The sequence below is a fragment of the Callorhinchus milii genome, unplaced genomic scaffold (assembly GCF_018977255.1).
Source record: "Callorhinchus milii isolate IMCB2004 unplaced genomic scaffold, IMCB_Cmil_1.0 Scaffold5, whole genome shotgun sequence".
Lineage (NCBI taxonomy): Eukaryota > Metazoa > Chordata > Chondrichthyes > Chimaeriformes > Callorhinchidae > Callorhinchus > Callorhinchus milii.
In genome coordinates, this window is record NW_024704746.1 from 63244543 (window position 1) to 63269267 (window position 24725).

Sequence of the window (24725 nt, forward strand, 5' to 3'; positions counted from 1 at the left end):
TAAATAATCAAGCGTACCTTTGAGCTGGGAAAGAGCTGATCGGGTGAGCCTCTGACTAATGCCTTGTAACTAGCTACTAATAGCTGTGCAAGAGAGATCGAGTTAAGTATTTCTCAGCCTTCTTGCTATCAGAAGGGGTGGACCGTTAATAAACAAGCCTACTAGAGTCAGCCTATCATGGCCAAACGTCAGCCCTCAGGTGTTGGGAAACACTGGCGCTCTCCCCATCGCTGGGGCAGCAGCTGGATTGTCAAACTCTTGATTCATTTCAGAATTGTGGCCTTCTCCTATCACTTATGCTGCACTACACAGAACGGTCGCCTGCCGTTCGTGTGTTTTTATTCATGTTATTGATCGTCGCTAGGCCTCGGTGAAGATGGGAGGCAGGTGAAAACGTTTCAGTTGCATCACGTGGTCAGGCTGCACCAGGAAAATAGCCACCCAGCCCCCTACAGCTCCTCAACAGCAAAATAAACACGGCAAGGAACTTACCAATGGCCAAACCAAAATTCCAACTGTTTCAACAAACGAGAGAGAGGGAGGGAGGGTAGGATTTGTGAAGAGCAATCGTTTTAGTGAAAGTGGGCTCACAGCTGCAATTCTTCTCAATGGGTCAGTTATTGTCATTTAATATAGTGCCTTCCACATCAGGAGGAAATCTCAAATCGCTTCACACTCCCTAAAGTGGAGTGTGGGTAAATCCAAAGATGCATTGAGTGCTGACTGCTGTCTGGGGCTTATGGAACAATACTTAGGGTTAATCATGAATAAGATATGAAATTGGAGAACCAAGTAGGATTTACTGTAACAATCTTCATGAATGGGGTAGTGATGAGCGGTTCTTACTTTCAAGCACCCAAGGGCCAACTCATGAGGGGAAGGAACTTCATGTTTGTGGATGTTGTGTTGGTTTCAGGAAGGTTTTTTCCTCCCGTTTAGAGAGAGAGATTCACGCAGGTTTATTATTATGAATGAAGTTGCCAGTGGTTTTCTCTTATGTTTCACTTATGTTTTTAAGAGCTGTGAGTCACTAACCCGCGTGAAGGGTGCCGTGTAAATGCAAGTTACTGTTTTTAATAGTAAGATTGTGATTTGGCTTGCAGAGCGCTGGATCTCTTGTTTTACATGCGAAGAACTTTAAATGTCGTAGCTCTATAAAAGCCCAAATAGAAATTTTGGGCTCATTAATGCTGCCTTTCATTGGCTCTGAACTATGCAAATTATTACGAGAGAATATATGTGTAAATAAAATCATAATCTGAATGGTGCAGACTGGTATCCTACCAGTCGTGAGGTATATTTCCACTGTATGTGTATACCTGCACTGTGTGAGTGTATTTAGTTCCACAGTGTGTGTATATTTTCTCTGTGTATTTGCACAGTGTAACTGTGTGTATTTGCACAGTGTAACTGTGTGTGTGTGTTTACAGCAAATCCAGATAACTTGACCCTGATTTAACTTGTCATTACCACTTAAGTCATCATATTGTCAATATTCCAGCCGCATTTATTTATATATATATATATGCCTAACTCACCATTCTGGATACCTCGGCACCGAGTCCTTTTCCCTTGGAGTGATGAGTAATCAGCCATTTACTGCTGCATTTACACACCGTCTGTGTATTTTCCCCGTGTAGGTGTGTCTGTGCCCTGTGAGTGTGTGTGCCCTGTGAATATGCGTCTGCCCTGTATGTGTATGTGCCTTATGAGTGTATGTGTGTGTCCTGTGTGTGTGTGTGAATGTGCCTTATGTATGTGTAAGTGTGCCCTTTGTGTGTGTGTGTGCCCTGTGTGTGAGTGAGTGTGTCAGTGTGTGTGTGTGTGTCAATGTGAGTGTCAGTGTGTGTGTCAGTGTGTCAATGTGAGTGCCTGTGTGTGTGTGTCAGTGTGTGTGTGAGTGTGTCAGTGTGCGTCTGTGAGTGTGTCAGTGTGTGTGTGTGTCAGTGTGTGTGTGTCAGTGTGAGTGTCAGTGTGAGTGTTTCAGTGTGAGTGAGTGTGTCAGTGTGTGAGTGAGTGTGTCAGTTACAGTGTGAGTGAGTGTGTCAGTGTGTGAATGAGTGTGTCAGTCACAGTGAGTGTGTCAGTGTGAGTGAGTGTGTCAGTCACAGTGTGAGTTTCAGTGTGTGTGTGTCAGTCAGTGTGTGTGTCAGTGTGTGTGTGTGTCAGTGTGTGTGAGTGTGTGTCAGTCAGTGTGTGCGAGTGTCAGTGTGTGAGTGTCAGTCAGTGTGTGTCAGTGTGTGTGTGTCAGTGTGTGTGAGTGTCAGTGTGTGAGTGTCAGTTTGAGTGAGTGTGTCAGTGTGAGTGTGTGAGTGAGTGTGTCAGTGTGTGTGAGTGTGTCAGTGTGAGTGAGTGTCAGTCACAGTGTGTGTAGCTCAGTGGTTAGAGCACTCGCTTTGCAAGCGCGAGACCTGAGTTCAATTCCAGGCAGAGGGCGAAACCTTGGGCAAGTTTCCTTACTCCACACAGAGCCTAATAATAATCCCTTCAAAACCAAAAGCAATAATAAATTGGTCATTTTCAATCTACGACTGTTTGTGGGACATTGCTGTGCGCAATTGACTGTCGCGTTCGCCCACAAATATACAGTCAATTCACTTTACAGTGTGTTCTGTGAAGCGCTTTGGGACGTCCTCCCGACGTGAAAAGCGCTATATCAAATGCAAGGATTATTATTATTACAGTGTGAGTGAGTGTGTGAGTGAGTGTGTCAGTCAGTGTGAGTGAGTGTGTGTCAGTGTGTGAGTGTGAGTCACAGTGTGAGTGAGTGTGTGAGCGTCAGTGTGTGAGTGAGTGTGTCAGTCACAGTGTGAGTGAGTGTGTGAGTGTCAGTGTGTGAGTGAGTGTGTCAGTCACAGTGTGAGTGAGTGTGTGAGTGTCAGTGTGTGAGTGAGTGTGTCAGTCACAGTGTGAGTGTGTGTGAGTGTCAGTGTGTGAGTGAGTGTGTCAGTCACAGTGTGAGTGAGTGTCAGTGTGTGAGTGAGTGTGTCAGTCACAGTGTGAGTGAGTCAGTGTGTGAGTGAGTGTGTCAGTCACAGTGTGAGTGTGTGCGTCAGTCACAGTGTGTGTGAGTGTGTGAGTGTCAGTCACTGTGTGAGTGTGTCAGTCACAGTGTGAGTGAGTGTGTGAGTGTCAGTGTGTGAGTGAGTGTGTCAGTCACAGTGTGAGCGTGTGTGTCAGTCACAGTGTGAGTGTGTGTGAGTGTCAGTGTGTGAGTGAGTGTGTCAGTCACAGTGAGTGAGTGTGTCAGTCACAGTGTGAGTGAGTGTCAGTGTGTGAGTGAGTGTGTCAGTCACAGTGTGAGTGTGTGCGTCAGTCACAGTGTGTGTGAGTGTGTGAGTGTCAGTCACTGTGTGAGTGTGTCAGTCACTGTGTGAGTGTGTCAGTCACAGTGTGAGTGAGTGTGTGAGTGTCAGTGTGTGAGTGAGTGTGTCAGTCACAGTGTGAGTGTGTGCGTCAGTCAGTGTGTGTGAGTGTGTGAGTGTCAGTCACTGTGTGAGTGTGTCAGTCACTGTGTGAGTGAGTGTGTCAGTGTGAGTGAGTGTGTCAGTCACAGTGTGAGTGAGTGTGTGAGCGTCAGTGTGTGAGTGAGTGTGTCAGTCACAGTGTGAGTGAGTGTGTGAGTGTCAGTGTGTGAGTGAGTGTGTCAGTCACAGTGTGAGTGAGTGTGTGAGTGTGTCAGTCACAGTGTGAGTGAGTGTGTCAGTCACAGTGAGGGAGAAGCTGGTGTAGGCCGCGGTTGTCATGGTGACGGTGGTGGTGGTGGGGGGGGGCGGAAGTGGTCACGTGGCGGGGAGGAGCTGTCATGGCGGCGGAGGGCCCGCGGCGCGGGGCCGGGGCCGGGGCTGACGGTTGGTCGGTCACCGCTGAGGTGGCTGAGCGCGTGCAGCGGGAGTTCGGGACCGATCCCAAATCACTGAGCAAACTGGGGAGGATGACGGAGGAGCTCGCGGCCTACAAACTGAACCTGGAGGAGCAGGTGAGGGCAGCGGGGCCTACACACTCACTCACACTCACTCACACTCATACACTCACTCACACTCACTCACACACTGACACACTCACTCACACACACTCACTCACTCACTCACTCACTCACACACACTCACTGACACACTGACACACTCACTCACACACACACACACTCACACACTCACTCACTCACACACTCACTCACTCACACTCACTCACTCACACTCACTCACACACTCACTGACACACACACTGACACACACTCACTCACTGACACTCACACACTCACTCACTGACACACTCACACTGACACACACACTCACACACACTGACACACTCACACTCACTCACTGACACGCTCACACTCACTCACTCTCACACACTCACTGACACACACTGACGCTCACACTCACTGACACTCACTCACTCACTGACACACTCATTCACTGATGCTCACACTCACTGACACACTCACTCACTGACACTCACACACTCAATGACGCTCACACTCACACACTCACTGACACACACTCACTGACGCTCACACTCACACTCACTCAAACTCACTGACACACACTCACTCACTGACACACTCATTCACTGATGCTCACACTCACTGACACACTCACTCACTGACACTCACACACTCAATGACGCTGACACTTACACACTCACTGACACACACACTCACTCACTCTCACACTCACTGACGCACACACACACACACACTTACACACACTGACACTCACACACACTCACTTTCATACACTGATACACACTCACACACACACTAACACTGACACTAACACTGACAACACACACACTTGCACACAGACACACATAGACATACTCACACCCACTTACACACATACACACTCATACACTGACACACACACACTGACAGATACACATATTGACACACTCACACACTTACACTCACAAACTGACACACACACTGACACTAACACTGACAACACTTACACACTGACACACACTAACACCCACACTGACACTAACACACTAACAACTCCAGGTACAGACATACACACCAACAGTAATACCTCCCCCCACAAACATACAGACAGACAGACAGCGCTACATACACACTGACAACCCCCCCACAAACATACATCAGCGCACTAACAGATACACTAACACCCGCCACATACTTACACTAACACACACTAACACCCCTCCCCACAGAAACACCCAGACCTGCACCCCACACACACAGCCCAATAGCACCCTAACACAAACTGACAGCACTCAGAAGTCCCCCACACACACACTAAGACCCCGCCCCGCACACACACACACGCTAAGACCCCCACACGCATACATACAAACTAAGAACCCCCCCCCACCCACACACACACAACAGCAACAACTTGCATTTATATAGCGGGTAGCATCCCAGAGAGCTTAACAGCTCCCATACTCCAACAGCACTTAAACTCCCCCCCCCCCCCCCCACACACACACACCAATAGCATTCAGATCCCACCACCCCCACACCACAAACACATACACGCGCTCTCTCACCCTGACAGCGCCCAGATCTCCCCTCCACACACCAAAAGCATTTAGACCGTCGACAATGCATCTGCCTTTTTTTCCATTGATTCAGGTGGATATGAAAGATCCTGTGATTAAAGATCCTCTTTTTGTTGTGTTAGTCTGGCTCAGTGGTAGCACTCTCGCCGCTGGATCAGAAGATTATGGGTTGAAGCCCCACATCGGGACTTAGAATCATATATAGTTTAAGATGACAGTCCAGTGTGATGCTGGGGTATGTTGCGTGGTCGGAAGTATCCTTCAGTATCCTGAGATGTTAAACCGAGGTCCTGTCTGCCTGTTCAGGCGGTTGTTAAAGATCACTAAGAAGAGAAGGGAGTTTCTATCTCCTGGTGTCCTGCCAACCAATCCCCCAAATAAAAATGGCCACTCACTTCATAGCTGTTTGTAGGACATTACCGTGAGCTGCCATGTTTCGCTCACACCCTACACAGTCAATCCACTTTACAGTATATCCTGTGAAGCACTTTGAGATGTCTTGATGACGTGTTAAGGCGCCATATCAAAAACGCAAGGAATATTTTGAGGGTCACATTGAGAAGTTTTGAGGTACAATATCAAATTAAATTCCGTGTTAGCTTGGTAAACCTCGTCTCTGAGTCAGAAGGCTTAGGGTGGGACTTGAGCTCATAGTCTTTGCTGACACTCCAGTGCAGTGCTGGGGCAGCACTGTATTGTCAGAGGTGCCATCCCGCAGGCCAGACATTAAATTAAGATCCTACCTGCCTGTTCAGTAGCATGTTAATCACGTCATTGGTACATTGCATTGAAGTGATGTTAGCAGAAACCTGGGAACCCAGAAGTTGAATTTGTTTTTGCACTTTGCTTCTAACGTGGCCTCTGAACCCAAACAACCTCATTAGTACAAGGTTTTCCTGTATCCCTGTTTTTTTTTAGTGCTTTCCAGCTTACGATCCCAAACTTGCCGTTTATTCAAATTCCAATAAATAGCCCTTTACAATTTTGGAGTTCTAAACCAAACAAAACATCTTCAACTTTTTTTTTTAATCCTGAGACAATTACCTTCTGTGCCCATGAGAATAGTCTGATGGAAACTTTCCATTTAATTTCAGCAGTTAATTAAAAGAATGTTTTTGCTTGTTCTGGACTACAATCCATGACTGTTTGTAACCCTAACCCTAATTTAAAAATTGTGCACTGCTGTACGCAATTGCCTGCCGTGTTTCGTCAACAAAATATACAGTCAATTCACTTCAGAGTATGTTCTGTGAAATGCTTTGAGATGTCTTGACGACGTGATACGGCACTATATCATATGCAAGGATTATTAATATATTACTCCAAAAATTTTAATTGTTAGAGATTTTTAATCAGCACAAAGTTTTAAAACATTTTCAATAAATAATTTCAATGAATATTTTTCTGAATGTCCAACAAACCAATATGCAAACCTTGAAGAAGTCGAGCTAAGCCGGTTAAAAATCAGAACACATTTATTCTCTAAAGAGTTCTGACAATGTGGAATGTCTTGCAGCAGAAGATCACAGATGCAAAATTGATTGGGATGTTTAAAAGTGAGATCAATGGATATTTGGGAAGAGACAGCTATGAAGAAAAGATAGGGATCAAAAGATGTGGCACAATTCAATTAATTGGCATAACAGACTCGACAGGTTGATTGATCTCCCGTTCATATGTTTTTAAATGAATTTTTTTGCAATTTTCTATTCCAAGGCTTATTCCTGAGAGGGTCATTGATGCTGTCTCATGTTATTAAATACTGGAATGAATTTTCTCCCATGCATTTTAAATGAATGGAGATTTATCTTAAAACCAAGAATTAAGATTCTGCATATTTTAAATAGGTATTCAGAATGAATAAGATTACTTTTCTCTAATTAACAAGATATAGAAGTCTGGTGAACTTCTTCCTTTCTAAAGTTTGCCGTTGAAATTAATACAGGTACTTACTGTTTCATCTGAAGTACCGAAAAAGATTGAAAATGCATTCAAGAATGCTGAAAACTCCAAAAGTCTGCTAAGTGACCTACTTAAGAACCATACAGTTTTATCCGAATCGATCAGCAATCATCTAGTCACAGCACAAACCTGGATGGAGGAACTGAATGCTTTAATTGGACAGATTGAACAGATTGAGCGGCACCTCTGGTACTTGAAGTGGATTTCACAAATAGAGGAGTTAAGGTAAGCATATCCATGATTTGTTTCCGTAATGGCAGGATGTGTGCTTTATAATAGGGTTGGCAGGTTCTTGCCGTTTCATTCAAATAAAACTTGAATTTATGGTATCGTGTTCACTGTCTCCCTATTAAAGTTTTACAGGTTTCAGGAATGTGTGTGTGTGTGTGTGTGTCAAGATTCCCAAAGTTGTTATAACCTGCGTTTTGAGCTCCCCATTACATCAGCGAGTTATACAATTATCCAGTAAGTAGTTGCGAGGTAGACCAGGAACATCTTAGGTTTCATGTCTAGATCTGCTGATTTAGTGGGTGGCAAGCTGAGTTCCTGATTTTTATGCTGGGCAATTAGCAAGGATGTAGCTTTTTTTTTTGCTTGCACTTTCAAATAACTACGAGCTGAATTCAGTCATAAACTGGCAGTACAATCTTGTCAGATTATTGTCTTCCCAGTGGGTAGCGTTTTTCCACAGTTCAGCCTTATATTCCAGCCTTCAACCATGATATTCTGTCCTCTGGAACTCTCTTCTAAAATCTCCCCACTTTACTTTCTCTCTCTCTTTGCCTTTAAGACTCTTAAAATATATCTTTGGCTATGCTTATGATCACTATTCTTAAATCTTCCTTTTTGCTTGCATCCTATTGTACCTGGTAAACGTTTTGAGACATTTATGCACTTGTAAAATGCAGGTTGATTATCCCCGAGTTACAACACTTGAAGAGCACTCTGAAGATGAGGAAGTGAACAGTGTGATTGCTCCAATTATCCTGTATGTCACCCACTGTTCATTGATTGAAAAGGAAATCAGCAAAGATTACAATTTACTTTAGACTATAGGAACTAGGACAATTTTTTCCTTGGAGTATTCCTTAAAATATTCTGATGCTTCGTTCCTCACTTTGATTGAGTGTAGAATTTGATTCCACCAACCACGCAAAATACTCCTGTTTTTAATTTGACTATTTTCTGTTTTATTGGGGTTGAGAATCTTCTCAGGGCTCCAGAGAAAGTCTGTGTTTATCTGTGTACAGTAAAACTCGCAGAAGTCTGAACTGTATAAATCGTATAATCGCCTAAGTCGTACATCTGCTTGTTCAAGAGTTTATGTTCTCTGCAAGTTTGATATCACTCATACTTTGCATAAGTCACCTTAAATATGTGGTCTCAATTGATACGCCTTATGTGAGGTTTACTGTATATCTGTTTTAGTGGAGCGGACATCCTCCTAGAGGATGATAATAAATCTGTTCTACAGAAAGAAATTGGCTTATTTTGCTCTTAAAATCGTAGTAAATTCTCAATAATGGCGGTGGTGCGAGGTGGGTGGGGGGAAGAGAGAGAAGAGAAGCCCATAAATATCTGGAAAAGGTCAGAATAACCAGACATTTTAAAATAAAATATTATTTCCAAAGTGGATTTAGGGAGCTGCAGAAATAACCATGATTTGAATATGTTCTTTGTCAAAAGACCTGCTATATCTTGACAGTTCTGTAGTGAAGCAAATTTATACTGATTGATTATTAAATGTATGAGAGCTGTTTTTTTTCATAACTCACCCTTTTTTTGTACCTGAAATGCTCCCGTACTATTGTGTTGTCTCCACAGTGATTGTATTCAGCAGCACTTGATGACTAATAGTGTCTCAGATGCTGCCAGCACCCTGGTGTCTATGGCAGAACTGGATATAAAGCTTCAAAAATCATCTTGCAATCATCTGCTCAGATTCATCAGATCCACTGTCAAATTCTGGCATAAAATTCTCAAGGACAGGCTGACACAGTAAGTTTTTAAAAATCCAGACACACAGGGTGCCAATTGGAAGGAAACCTTTCAAAACGATAATGATGATAATGCAGAAAATTACATACAGTAGAAAACATTATTGACTTAATCCCAGAGGTTGGAAACAGCTGCTTTTTTTGTCTGGCTTGTGGAGAATTACGGTTGGAAGGGAAGTTTATTCGTTTATTTTTTCAATAGAGCACCAAAGGGAAAATAAATGGATTACAAGAAATGAGGAGAAGAGGAGGTAAAAGAAAATAGACAACATATAGAAAAAGACCAAGACAGAGCGAGTGTGAGTGTGGGGGAGAGAGGAAAAAGGAGACTTACAAAGCGGTATGGGAATTGTCTGTCCTTAGCTATGCTGTTAAGACCTCTAGCTCAGGAAGTTGAGGTTTCAAGCATATTCCCATGTACTGAGGAAATGTGTGGCACCACTTTAACATGAACGCAGGGCTAGAATTTAATGAATTGCTGTGTACTGCAGTAGGATTCCTAACTGCTAAAGAACAGCAGTATTAGAGCCTCTACAAATACAGTCTCTAAGTAGTGCTAAACTATATATATATATAAACTACTCCCCTAAACTGTCGGGGGATACAGTTTCGCTCTCAAAATACACAGTCAATTCATTTCATAGTATATTCTGTGAAGAACTTTTGAGATGCATCAACGACGTGCAAAGGCACTATGTGAAATGCCAGGATTATTATTTTAAAATAAGTTACACAAAGGTGAGGCTTTACTAAATTTACATTTCTTTTGTGAAAAATGTACATCAAATCTTTGTTTTGCGCAGTGATTTTGAAGATGTCTTAAAGCAGCTGCATTGGCCTTTCATCGGACCACCACAGAGCCAGACTCTCACCCTGCTACCTGCAGCAAACGCAGCAGAGCTCCAGAACAACCTGGAGGCACTCTTCACTCAGCTTCTCAAGTTACAGACTTCGTATCCTTTCCCCATTTTGTAATTATCGGACTTGAGCTTGCCGATTCCAGCATGTGGGTCTTGATTTTCCTTTAAAAAAATATTGAGCACATGGGATCCCAATGTAAAGGCCATAGGCTCAAAGCTCAATGTTGTCTGTCTCTGATAGCTTGCCTCATGTCGGCATACTCTGTCAGTCCTCAGTTCGGCTTCTAGAGTCATGTAGTCTCAGGTAGGAGATGCTCTTTCTGACGTGAAGGGCACTATACAAGTATAATTTGTTGTTGCTAATTATCCAACATGAATTGCAGTTCACTTCCACTTGAAGCAGCTATGATTAAGGCTGTGAAATATCACAGTTGAAATTCCATCTCTCAGCTGGAAGAGAAAATGGTAGCCAAGAGGATCTGAGGGCAAAAACGAAGCATATAATCCTTGCATTTATATTTGATGTCATGAATGGTGGGGAGAAAGAAATATAATCAATCCAGCTTTGAAGATGTTTATGATTTTAGAGAAGATAATGGTTCTGGGAAGTAATATAACAATTAGAAACTCTATATGTTAGACATTTGCTTACGTTGTTACAGTTTTTTTTGTATTGGGTGTAATTAGTTGTCCAGGGCCAGACAATATGTTGTATTTCTTAGATTACTTTTCAAATCTAACTTTCTCCCTTCCGCGTTTCTGTTGTAGTAATTACATTTGACCAGGAGATGGTGACAACTTTGTTTTCAAGAAGATGGTGTAATTCTTTTTGAATAAACCCAAATAAGTAATATATCAAAATTCCTTGCTGCAAGGTCTATTTCCCTTGCTTTAAAGTATCTGTTTAGTTTACGACTGAATGTATGTCAGCTTCAAATTGAGTATGTCAGCTTCAAATTGGGTTTCATAGTAAGGTGAGCTGATGGGATGTCTTTATATTGTGATAAGCTCTATGTAGGTGTGGGTCCAGGAATATGAATCTTAATTAATCGCTATTTTTAATAATTCCTTGAAGTAAGTGATCATCATGTCAGTAATAATAATAATAATAATCCTTGCATTTGATATAGCGCTTTTCACGTCGGGAGGACGTCCCAAAGCGCTTCACAGAACACACTGTAAAGTGAATTGACTGTATATTTGTGGGGGAACGCGGCAGCCAATTGCGCACAGCAATGTCCCACAAACAGTCATAGATGGAAAATGACCAATTTATTATTGTTTTTGGTTTTGGAGGGATTATTATTAGGCTCTGTGTGGAGTAAGGAAACTTGCCCAAGGTTTCGCCCTCTGCCTGGAATTGAACTCGGGTCTCTCGCTTGCAAAGCGAGTGCTCTAACCACTGAGCTACAGGACTCCACTAGTTCGAGGTTTGAGAGTAGCTGAGAAAAATCTGGGTTAATTCACAATTTGTGAGTAACTGTTTATGCTTATGCTTATGCTGAGAAGAGATTTTTGACTCTTTTGACACTCGGGATCAAGTTTATCTTTAACATTGACGCAGAGATGAACTAATCACTAAACAGAAACAGTTACCCGAAAAATACGACATTCCTCCTTCGTTACCCATTGCACTACCCATACAGCTCATGTTGCTGCCACTACAGATGAGATTCAAGTACCACTTTTCTGGGAACAGGCAAACCAACGTGTTGAACAAGGTTTGTCTTTTCATTGAGATTCATTCTGTGTTTAAGATTGTATACAAATGGCCTTGTTCGATCCTCAACCAGATCTTTGTAAGTCTGCAGCACCTAATGACTGTTCAAGGTATTGCTCCTGAGGGTTAGATGAATTAGTTAAATTTTTCAAAATAAAAGTTCCAGTAATGTGACAATAGTTGACCACAAACAAATCCTGCGAATTTAAGGAGATGCCGCCACAATTGTGCAAAATGTTCTTATGCTGAATTATGATTTGTGTAGCCTCTGGTCACTCCTGTTGATGGGTTTATCAACATGTTCCATATTGTGCCAGTCTTTATAAAAAGACAGACTATTTCAGTTCAGTCAATCATTTGAGAACCTTATTCTGTCAGGGTTATCAGGAAACGTCAGGGAGCTTTCCTCCTGTCGGCTTTCTGCAGAAACATCAGGGATCTCTTCTCCTCAGCATTTCTTAGAGCTTTCTTTCTGATTAGATTCTTCATAAGCATGTCAGTTTGGCTAGGTTGGTAGCTCTCTCTACTCTGAGTTAGAAACTTGTAGGTTAAAGCCCCATATTAGAATTTGAACTCGTAGTCTCGGCTGACACTTTTTTGGGGTGTCTTGACACATGCAGAAACCCATCACCAGGCTTAAGAGTATCCAAACCAAACTGAGAGTTCCATGCATCCCACCTACATATAGAAATTCCAGAGTATTTATTGGGAAGTGGCTGTGCACTGCCTCCATAGAGGGACGTTTACCAAGAATGTCAACCTGGCTCAGTTGGTAGCACTCTCATCTCTGAGTCAGAAGGTTGTGGATTCAATTACACGTTGTAACCTTGAGCTCATAGTCTGGGCTGACATTCCAATGAGAGGCAGGTTGGCAAGAGTCAAGGCTTGAGGATACATATGCCATAAATCAAGAAATAATCAAGAAAAAACTGAAAACACACTACCAATCGAACACAGACCTACCCATACTTGTGCGAATGTTCGGAGGGATGCTTTTTGATGGCCCCGTGGGTCAGTTCTGGCCCGTGGGCCACAGCTTGGCACTACTGGTGGTTGTTGTTGCTAATGGTTTAGAAACTCAAAATTGCAAGTTCGCAACTAGCTGCTTATGTTTTTCTAACATCAGATTTTCGAATGGTTTCTCTGTCTATCTTTCTGTTTCTCCTCTTTTATGTTTTCTTTGTTTTTCATTCCCATTCGTGTCTCTTACTTTGTCTTCTCATTTTCCATTATCCACAATCCTAATCTTTTGAGACTGTATGTGAGATCCCTCCATGCACTAGCTCAGAAGAATATTAAACTGATTTTTTTATGGTTGGAACAAAAAATTTGATTGCTGTTGTGTAAATACATCTGCAAGTGTAAAATATTTTCTGTCGTTTCAAATTGGCTCAAACATTAAAATATAATGGGGGAGAATTTGGTGGGTCAGCAGTTTCTTTACAGGGCCACAATAAAGATTGAATTGTACTGCTTCTGCTTTCTACAAAGGATGCATTTTTTTCTCTGAAGCACGAAAGTTAAGGTTCTAGCCTTTACTGGAATATAATTTGACCGAGAAGTTTCATTTACTACGTGCAGTCAGAGAGTTTGCTGATGGAGCATTTTTACTTGATGTGCAGGGAATTGCAATGCATTTAGAAAGATTGCCTCATCAAAAATTGTATATAGGATAGCGCTATTGAGACAGATGTGCAGACAGATTTGTCATTATGTAGCTCACAGGAATGATAACTAACTGCATATTTAACCGCTGTTTCACAACAGTTAATCTTTCTTAAAATGTCCACTGTTTTAAAATAATATTCGTCTCGTAGGTTAGCCAAGTTGTTTTTTTAGCCAAGTGATGTGTGCACGTCTAAAATGAGTATCTTTATTTTTTCTTGTTCTTTTAAATGTAACTTTTGAAAGCACATATTTCAGTTTATTTTTCCTTTTAAGCGTTCCATTCAGTCCATTTTGCCGTTTGTGTACGTCAAACATGTCTTCGACTGTGCCTATGGTCACCTTACCTCTCCCCCTGGCTCGGCATCGGGCTCCACCACTGTTATGCCCTCTGGGACCCCACCCAGTGTGGAGGGTGCTATATAAATGCAAGTTGTTGTTGTTGACACTGCATTTTAACGGTTATTGGACGCGTGAACATATGGAGTACTTAAAGTGACCAGGAAGATTTTCTGAAACGCTAATAGATATTATTACATAGATTGTTAGAGCAAAAAAAACAGGCCATTCAGCCCAACTTGTCTGATTATATCCCACATGAGTCTGAACAGATCCTAAAATGTCAACCTCGCTCAGTTGGTAGCACTTTCACCTCTAAGTCAGAAGATTATGGGTTCAACCCCCACGTTGCGACTTTGATCTCACAGTTTAGGCTGACACCCCAGTGCAGTGCATTGTCGGAGGTGCCGTCCTTCAGATGACTTGTTAAATTGAGATCATGTCTGTCTGTTCAGGTGGACATTAAATGGCATAACTTAAAAAAAGGGAATTTGTCCCATTGTCCTGGCCAACAATCCTTCCGCTAAAATTGGCCTTCACTTCATGGCTATTTGTGAACCTCATTGGCTGCCGCATTTGCCAACAAGTACACAGTCACTATTCTTTATAATAAATCCAATGAAGCACTTTGAGATATTTCGACAATGTGATAAGGTACTATACCAAAATATAATTTCCTGTCCCATTCGAACATTCCTGCCTTCTCCCTCATGAGATATAAGGGAGTCGATCATCCTCGCTGTCATTTCAGCAAGTTGAAAGCAAGCAAATGTTGGTCTCATATTCCAAAAAGGTGACAGAGCCATACCTGGCAACTACAAACATATTAGCCTGACCTCAATCATTGGAAACCTAATGGAATCATTAGAAACAAAATAGAAGGTTGACCATGTGAAAATAACCTAATAAACGACATCCACAAGGGGGTAAATCTTCTTTGAGGTGGTGATGTGTCAATTTGTCTGTCTTAAGCCATGCAACATGTACCCAGATGTCCAAAAGGCCTTTAGCAAAGTACCACATGAGAGAATATTTTATGAACTGATATCAGGAAGTATTTCTTTACACAGAGGCCCTCGGAACAGCTTGGGCCTGTAATGAAAAGCTGATAAGGTGGGTATTCTGGAAAGATAGTATTAGATGGGTCAAAAGACCTTCATCATCCTCAAACCTTCTTTTGTGGTCTTGTGAAACAGTTATCAGACATCTGATTCTCAATCAATTATGCTGCATGTTCTAAGTTACCTTTGAAAGTGTTCTGTGTTATGTGGTGTAGTGTGTTACTGGAGGCCGTAAATATGTTTTGTTTTACTTTTATAGCCAGAATGGTACCTGACACAAGTGCTGATGTGGATTGTAAACCATTCCAAATTTCTTGAAGAAAAAATTCAGCCCATCATAGACAAAGCAGGTTCGTTTTTGGATGCCAGGGTAAGTTTGCAAAGCCTCCCTTATCCCTCAATAAAGCTAAATTAAGTATGTATAAATTAAATACTGACTTGATTAATGTATTAAAACAATTTAAGGAAATCAGTGTCTGTTTACTGCAATGTGGATGTGAGCTACATAGTTTTTCTTTTGATCTGTTTCTTTGGGAACCAGTTTTTTGTACGTAGAATGGTTAATATGCCAGACATTGAGCAAAGAGACATCCTTTTTTTAAAAAAAAGCTGACAGATGGTTATGGTCAAGAGAGTAAAACACCCTGCGTTCAGATGTTAGTCATATAGGAATTTCTCTTAACCTGTTTTTAATAGACTAGTTGTCTGCCGAGGTGGGAAACAATATGCTTTCCAGCCCTCGGGCCATGTTGCTCTGTAATTAAAAACAGAAAATGTTAGAAGTGAAGCAAATAGGCCTAAGTTGCAATGCTGTGACTGATAGCAGGAGAAAGAAAAGGATTTTTACTGAATGTTTCCAGACAATAATAATCCTTGCATTTGATATAATGCTTGATCACGTCATTGAGGCGTCTCAAAGTGCTTCACTGCTTCACAGTGTATTGTAAAGTGTTTATATTGTGTGGGTAAAATACGCACAGTCATGGATTTAATTTTATTTTGAGTGATTATTATCCCCGGAAAGCGATCTGCCAATTGGCTAACAAAGGGTTCCTAATTACTGCTATGTAAACAGGCGTGTGGAGTAAGGAAACTTGCCTAAGGTTTCGCCCCGTCCGGGAATCAAACCCGGGTCCTCTCGCTCGTGAGGCGAGTGCTCTAACTACTAAGCTACAGGATTCATTGCTTGAAACTCTACCAGACAATATCAAGCTGCTATTGTCAAAGCTAGTTTGCATCTTGAGGGTATTTGACTATGTGTTAACATTATGGATCTTATGGAATATTGTTTGCATCCTCCCCTGCTCGTACCTTGACGTTTGTAGCTCTGCAGTATTCTGGTTTTATAAAATAGATAACAGGTAACTGACTAGGAAGGAGGCACTGAGCTAAAATTTTAAATTATAATAATAATAATCCTTGCATTTGATATAGTGCCTTATCACGGCTTTGAGACATCTCAAAGCGCTTGAGTATTTACAAATACTGTAAAGTGAATTAACTGTATATTTTGTGGGTGAATGTTATCTTAAAATATTGAAGTAATTTAATTGAAACTGTAGTACGTTCAGTCTGTTTACTTGCAGTCAAGTAAAAGGTTTTGTTTTATAATACTAATTCAGTAAGCAGCTAAAAATGACATCCAGCTCCACAATAACTTGCTTAAGTGCTTTACACCCATTTCTGCTTATGATATTACATTATTTAGCTACAGTATATATTGTCTGTAGGCAAACAGTTTTATATTCACTCTGTATTAACTTCTGATACTTAACACAAAGAGCCCCTTGCTTATTGGTGTTTTCGCTCTGATTGTATTTGGGGCTATTTTTGAATTATTGGCTGCTGTTAATTGCCTTTTGCCCATTTCTCGGTTGGCAATTTTGATATTTTTATAGGTTGGCAATATGTTGATGGTTCTCTAGGTTGCCAATGTTTGGGGGGTTTATAGATTGGCAATATTTAATCATGTTCCAGGTTGGCAGCGTGAGCCAGTTTTCTAGGTTAGCCTTCATGGGGTAACTCAGCATGAAGAAACTATGGGCAAAGCATATGTTTTACAGCAACCAGACTGCCAATTTGAATTGGTTGTGTTTCACTGCGTAATTTCTGTTGCTTACATACCACTAATGCTCGATCTCAGGTACAGAGCCACATCTTGGTATAGTATTATATATAATAGTAATAATATATAAAAGTATAAAACATGAGTAGTGAATAATTTTTTTTTAAAAAAAGTAAATACATAGTTTGAAAAACAACCCAGACAACGTTTTCTCTTTAAGTCTTTTCTTCTTGTTTTGTTTATCTGAACGAAACAATTCTGTGGATAACTGATTATAAGCCATCAGTGGGTTAAATTGAGTTGCAAGATGACATAAGTGCAGTGTTGAAAGTCATATTATTGAAGTTTGAGTGAGCACGTGTTTTTCAGTATTTGTGCCTTTTTAACCACACCACTCTATGTGAGATCACATATTTTCTCAGCTGTAAAGGTTGTATTGCTTTAGTAATTCATTTTGTAATGGACCTGTTTTGCTTTAGTAATTCACTCTGTATATAATAATCCTTGTATTTGATATATAGTGCCGTATCAGGTCGTTGAGTTGTCTCAAAGTGCTTCACAGAATATAATGTAAAGTGCATTGACGGTATATTTTGTGAATGTGCTTTGCTTTAGTACGGATGGAAATTTTGGTGCGCAATTCTGGAACACATCAGACCGTACCTAATTCACAATGGCATGTTGCTGGTATAAAAGATGGCGTTGCTTGGTTTAAATGATTGAAGTAACATTTTTGTACCTGTCCTTGCTGTTCAGCTGGAGTTCTCACGGGGTCTGGTGATGCTGGTTCTGGAGAAGATGTCTGATGATATTCCCAGGCTCCTGTATGATGACAGCCTATTTTGTCATATGGTAGATGAAGCGTTGCTGTTTGAAAAGGAGCTGCACAGTGCCCACGGCTATCCTAGCAACCTCCCGGGTTGCATGCACATCCTGTCAGAAGAAACCTGCTTTCAGAAATGGCTAACAGTGGAAAGAAAATGTAAGCACATACAGAACATAATGAGATTCCACAATCTTAACACAATCTCCACAGTATGTCTGCTACACACAAATTCTGTTTGATTAACAACAGTTTAAATTACGCAGTTTGGCATGTCGTGTGTGGATAAAATATCTTCGCATTTGGTATAACGCCTCTCATGTCAGGTGTGCGTCTCAAAGCGCTTCACAAGATTCACTGAAAAGTGTCGCGACTAAGCATTTTGCAAGTGATCACAGGAGCCAGTTTGCGCATGAAATGAATAGCCAGTTTTATCCGGGGAATTGTTGGCCAGGACAACAAAATGATAAAATGATCATTTTATTTAAGAAAGATGCATATATACTTCATGAAGCGAAATGTTTACTACCTATATTTGTTGGGTTAGACATGAGCATACAGGAACAGATTGCTGATTTTTGAGAATGTGAGTAGCTATGACTTTTCTTTGACTTACAATACAATAAAATTTACGTTTCAGTTGCTTTAGAAAAAATGGATTCTGTGCTATCCTCAGAAGCTGCCTGGACATCCCAGTATAAGGACATCACTGATGTTGATGAGATGAAAGCTCCAGATTGTGCTGAAACATTCATGACTCTTCTTCTGGTCATTACAGGTAACATATTACAGGTGATGTTTTAAATAATAATCCTTGCATTTGATACAGCGCCTTATCACTTCTTCGAGACGTCTCATAAGGCCAAACGTTCTGTGGGATTGCCGACTGTGACGAGAGCTCTCCCAGCTTACGTATAAAGTTTATCCTTTAATTTCATTTTATTTTCTACATGTTCAGGTTCACGGTATTTTCTTATGCAGTGGGGAAGCCGATTTAACCGGTCACTGTTTAACCCTGGACACCGGGTAAATTGGTAAATTGGACAACACGCCCGGGCCCGATTCATTTGTATTCTTACCTGTTTTAAATATACAGGTTAATTCGGACACAATTCCGGGTAATCCAGACAAAATACCGGGCTGGTCTCTTCTGGGTCAACTCACTCGCGCCTTCTGTGTCTCAAGCAGCTCCAGGGTGGAGATGGGCGAAGTCCGATTACGATTGATTGACAGCAAATTTCTGCCATGCACAAGTGGCTTCGGGCTGTCAATCAGTGAGGGGGTTGGTGGGGGGCTGGCGACAGACAAACTGGGAAGAAATGCCTCCACTGTAATAAATTTAGTTTCATCTAATTTTCCTTTGTTTTACCCATTTGAAGAAGGGGCTCGTCTTAATTTTTAACGTATGTCTGTGCAGACCGCTACAAGTCCCTTCCTACAGCTGCTCGTAAACTCCGGTTTCTGGAACTGCAGAAGGAGCTGATCGATGATTTCAGGATTCGCTTGACTCAAGTGATGAAGGAAGAGACTCGTTCGCCTCTAGGATCTCGTTATTGTGCCATCCTGAACGCGGTCAACTATATAGCAGCAATGCTGGGAGATTGGGCAGACAAAGTGGTAAGACACAGATCGCTTGTTTTTGCATCATCAAAGTGGTAAGACACAGATCTTTGCCTCTGTATCATCTGCAAAAATATATCAGCTTGGGAAAGAATGCATTTGATATAAAAAAAATAATTTGGTCACTCAATCCACGACTGTTTGTGAGACACTGCTGTGTCCACTTGGCTGCCGCGTTTCGCCCACAAAACATACAGTCAATTCACTTTACATGGTTTCTGCAAAGCGCTTTGAGATGTCTAGAAGACGTAATAAGGCGTTATATCAAATGCAAGGATTATTATTATTAGTTGTTTCATTTGGTTCACATTAAGTAAGTGACAGAAAGAGCCTAAGTGCCTCTACGTGTTGTAGATGTTTGAGTTGGTACAATATTCTGTATCTTGCTAATCACATTGAACATCTGAAATGACAAGATTTTAATGTAGTTCAGCACATGTTGAATCATGTAATACCTTCCAATCCTGCCTCTTACAATTACTTGGTTGAGGAAGTTTTTGAAGCTCAGTCTGTTCCGTGTATCTGATCCGGGTTTTCATTTAATATTTAATGTGACATGTTTTAGACAAATTTATAACCGAAATACAAAATGCTGTAGCAGAGTATGGGATGTTGGATGGGCATGCTTTCATATTTTAATGGAGGCACTTTACGAAACTGGAGTCCAAGAATGATACTGTTATAATGTTACAATATTTGAATTAAAAATACCTTTTCCTTTTTGTAGTTCTTCCTGCAGCTTCAGCAGGCGTCACTGGACGTTTGTGCAGAGAGAGACACTATCACCGAGCTGCAGCTTGGGCAATTGGCCTCACTTGAAAGCTCCGTCTTTGATGATATGATTGACCTACTGGAACGCCTCCGGCATGACATGCTTGCTCGGCAAGTCGAGTATATCTTCAGAGAGGTTAAGGACAAAGCAAAACCGTACAAAAAAGAGAGGTGAATATTGTAGACGTTTATTAAACAGTTGCCGTAGCCTTGTTTCCTACTTGTGTGTAGCTGGAGTACGGAATGTTGTTTGGAAAAAGGCGCATTTTAAAGACCAGAATTTATATTAATTACTGAGAAAAATGTGAAGATGGGGGTGGGAGGTTATTTCACAAGGAGACTAATAATTTTTCTAACCAGACTAAGGACGAATTAAAGCATCACAGTGTTTTGCTGCTAAAATTGAAATGTGTGAGATTCATCCTTTGTACTGAAATGCTGATAAAAGTAATGCTCAAATGTATTAACAAGCAGTGTCTCAAATTGAATGTGGAAAGAACAGAATATGAAGGCAATAAACTGATCAATTTAACAAGTTGTTGCAGCATAGCCAACCTAAAAGCATTGCTCTTTAAGGGCAATCTGTAAGGGCTGCCTGCGTTAAGTTGGTTCCTGTTAATGGCCTCTTACTGAGAGCATTATAGAAAAGTTTGAAGATCTGGTTACAAGCATGTATCTTTACAATGGAAAATATTCTGGGTTTAGCTGAATATGCACAAACTACCTTGGGATTACTTCTGATGAGTTTGGGAAATGATGGAGCTCTGTTAAAATCTCCAGGGATGTAAAGCAGTCCCTTTCTGATTACCAGGACCATTATTAACTATTCCAATCAAAATCTCAAGGTTCAATGAGTAATTGCTCTTGTGTATAGCATCAAAACACTCACTCGATTTCTCTATTAAAGTGCACTGACTGACATTTCAAAATGTTGGCTATAAAACAACTAATTCTGTTAACTTTTTTACATTTTACCAGTTGGCAATATGTTCAATGCTGTTATAATACATTCCAGATTTTTTGCTATGTTAAAAAAAACAACTTAATTTTTATATAACGCCTTTCATGACAGGAGGACTTCTTAAAGAGGTTCATGAGATTTACTGCAGAGTGCAGTGACTGGGAAATTTTTAGGTGAGCGCTTAGTGGCGAGTTAAGCAGGAAATGCTAATTACCTCTGGTTCAAAACAGTGACAGCTGCTGGTCCTGTACCTTGAACAATGTACAATTATAATTTATTTCTTATTGAATGCATGTTGATTGCAAACATGCCAAACACAAAAACGACAGGTGACAAAATCATTCTGACAATTGTGTGAAACTTTCTCTGTATGCTATGACTTCAACCTCCAAAGACCGACCTCAAGGTGTTACTACAGCACCTCCAGAAGTACACAGTATCGCAACTCATGGCGTCTCCCACTGTAAAGTCTACAAATACATTTAGTAAGCCATACCCAAAATGGAATAAATACTAGCGAGAAATGTATTGATGCATTAAATGAAGTGTAATCAAGTCCTGTGTAGGATGTGTTGCTTCCCCACCAATGGTGCTGTTGCTGTTGTTTTGTGTCCAGTTCTAGTTAGATCACTTCAGTGTCTTATGGTGCTCTGGCACGCAGATCATTGTAATGTCTTCGCATTGTACATTGGAATTGAATGCTCGTTATATTTTTTAACCATGTTTAACCATGCTAGTGCTGTAGGCTCACTGAACTGGCTTATGTTATTTTTCTAGGTGGTTATTCTTGCCATCGCAGTCAGACCAGGCTGTGATGTGCTTGTCGAATTCGGCCTGCCCAATGTTACTCACGCTTCGAGATCGATTGCTACAATTGGAGCAGCAACTGTGCTATTCACTTTTTAAGTCATTCTGGCAAACACTATCAGAGAAGCTGGACCTGTTCATCTACCAGGATGTAAGAATACAACCAGTTAAACTTTAAAGGCAAATAAAACGTATTAAGCTGTCATTAAAGGCTAATCCTCAAACTTCTGAACCACTTCAGCTGTCTGTTCTCATTGAAATATATTGAAAGTCATTATAAAGAGAGAGATCTTTCAGTTAAACTTCACAACTTTTAATTTTAATTTCTTCCTCTTCCTCCTGAGAGCAGTGATTCCTACTGGGGATGGTTCCATAGGTGCTAACCACCCTCTGCTATCTCAACCTGGTGTCCTTCCTTCATATTTGACAGAACACTGAGGGCTGACAGGCTATGCAACTCCAGGGAATGTCATAGTCAAACCCGATCCTGTCCTTGCCTTACATTCTCACGTGAGATGTTTCAGCAAACTTTACTAGATAGAGACCAAGAATAGGAACCATTTTCTTTCTTACCCCTCCCTCGACAACCTGAGTCCGTACTGCTACCTCAGCTTAGATCAGATCATCATAGGTGGTAAATTGAACGTATGACTCTCTAGTTTGTATGACTCAGTGCCACACCTGGGCTCTGGGCCCACGCAACTGCTCCTTTGTTACCCCGTGTGAAAGCCGCTATATAAATACAAGTTGTTGTTATTGTTGGCTTCACCCCCCAGACCTTTGGAGTAGCTTCTATAATTATTAAACTTTGTGGCTTACAACAGTTTATTTACAAAAGAAAAAACACTTTTGGACTCTGCTAAATTATTATTTAGACCTAAGAATATTTAACAACCTTTTCAATTATATAATATATAGAGAGAGAGAATCATAGATCCTATAATTAGTGAATTACAGTAATTAGGAGGAATGTTTGCTGCATTCCTCTTAGATACCAGCCCAGATATCCAAAAACTAATCCACAGTGACATGCAGATCCCTGCTTACCAATTATGATGTAAGACAATTAAATAAGCTAGTTTTGTTATCCTACTGTACTCAACTGCCTTCACACTGAGCTGTGGTGTTAGCTGCAGCCATTTTGTGGAATGTGGGAAGAGTTATGTAAAATAGTGCGTTTAATTAAACAATCACAGTATTTGCAGCTGAATCTTACAACTGAATTTTTAAAGTCGTTAAAGCTTTCTTCTTCACTGCCACAGATTATATTGGCGAATCATTTTAACGAAGGTGGCTCGACCCAGCTACAGTTTGACATGACACGGAATCTTTTCCCGCTGTTCGCCCACTATTGCAAAAGACCTGAAAATTACTTCAAACAGTGAGTGTCAGCCTGGGTTACTTTTCCAGCAGCAGATACTGTCTTCGAATGATTAATTTACTTGTGCGATGGAATGTGTAGCTCAACACGATTAAATGGAAAGACCATGCAAATACTGAAGAGTGTCAGATTCATATTCCTAACATGAACTACAAACTGCAGCTTTTTGTGGAACATTACTGTTGTGTGCAAATTGGCTGTCGCATTCACCCACAAAATGCATTCAGTCACACCACATTACAGTATATTCTGCGAAGTGCATTGAGGCATCTCAGTGACAATGCACTATATCAAATGCAAATATTATTATTATATAAAACTATTTTTTTAAATATTTGTGAGCTATTCTGTGAGCGTATCATTTTTTAAAAAATGCTTGTGCTATAAATGTACATAAAAATGTCTCTTTTAGTTTCAAAGTCTCTGTAACCAGTGGCACTCCACACTCGAGTAAAGTGAATGTGTTGTAATAACATCTTTTCCAAAACAGTTGTGTACTAAAACTAGGCAGTAGCTTAAAGCAGATTTGCATAAAACACAGATAAGTAAAGAATGACGAACAAGATTAAATATTTCCTAACTTTGTGTTTACTTCCTCTAGAATAAAAGAAGCTTGTATTGTTCTAAACCTGAACATGGGGTCAGCGCTGCTGTTACGGGAAATGCTGCAGACTCCCTCTAACAGTGATACAGTCTCCAACTCTAAACTGCCCTCGGCCACAGCAGCTCTCAATGAAATCGGAGTATTTAAACTGGCTCCACGGGACGTCGAAATTCTGTTGAATTTACGGACAAACTGGCCAAACACAGGCAAATAATCGAATCTTTGATTTAGTTGGAACACGAATGTTGCACTTGGATTTGAGGCGACGATATTGGTCTCACTCTAGCGTGCTCGGTGCAGAAACGTGATGGGTGATGAAGGATTGAGGATAAGAAAACACACAGACTATTTGGCATTCGTTAAATGTCTGACTCCGTGAATTAAAACTATTATGCTGATGCATGCTGTGGTTTTTAATATTAGTTTGTGTGCAGTCTTCCTTTTACTCAGTATTCACTGTACATTGAATTGTTGTTTGGACTGAATCCTACACCACCACCACCAAATTACTGTTGTATAGCGCCTTTCACGTTGGGAGGATGTCCCAAAGCCCTACTACCCAG

The 24725-nt window shown here is 40.9% G+C and overlaps 1 protein-coding gene across 1 annotated transcript; it reads left to right on the top strand.

The window, feature by feature from the left end:
* The first annotated feature begins 3771 nt into the window (after window positions 1–3771).
* Window positions 3772–24560, top strand: rint1 (RAD50 interactor 1). Its single transcript, XM_042335676.1, has 13 exons — window positions 3772–3979; window positions 7472–7713; window positions 9313–9486; window positions 10289–10438; window positions 11910–12066; window positions 15390–15500; window positions 17952–18177; window positions 18659–18796; window positions 19436–19635; window positions 20366–20580; window positions 22148–22328; window positions 23440–23558; window positions 24160–24560. The coding sequence occupies exons 1-13, from the start codon at window positions 3806–3808 to the stop codon at window positions 24374–24376; spliced, it is 2304 nt and encodes a 767-aa protein (XP_042191610.1). The 5' UTR covers window positions 3772–3805; the 3' UTR covers window positions 24377–24560.
* The last annotated feature ends 165 nt before the right edge of the window (window positions 24561–24725 follow it).

What these genes read in the sequence shown, in the direction of transcription:
- rint1 (XM_042335676.1), top strand. Translation starts at nt 3,806, where the DNA reads ATGGCGGCGGAGGGCCCGCGGCGCGGGGCCGGGGCCGGGGCTGACGGT. An exon ending in AAACCAACGTGTTGAACAAG is followed by an intron (nt 12,067 to 15,389) that starts GTTTGTCTTTTC and finishes TTACTTTTATAG; the next exon opens with CCAGAATGGTACCTGACACA. An exon ending in TCTTCTTCTGGTCATTACAG is followed by an intron (nt 18,797 to 19,435) that starts GTAACATATTAC and finishes ATGTCTGTGCAG; the next exon opens with ACCGCTACAAGTCCCTTCCT.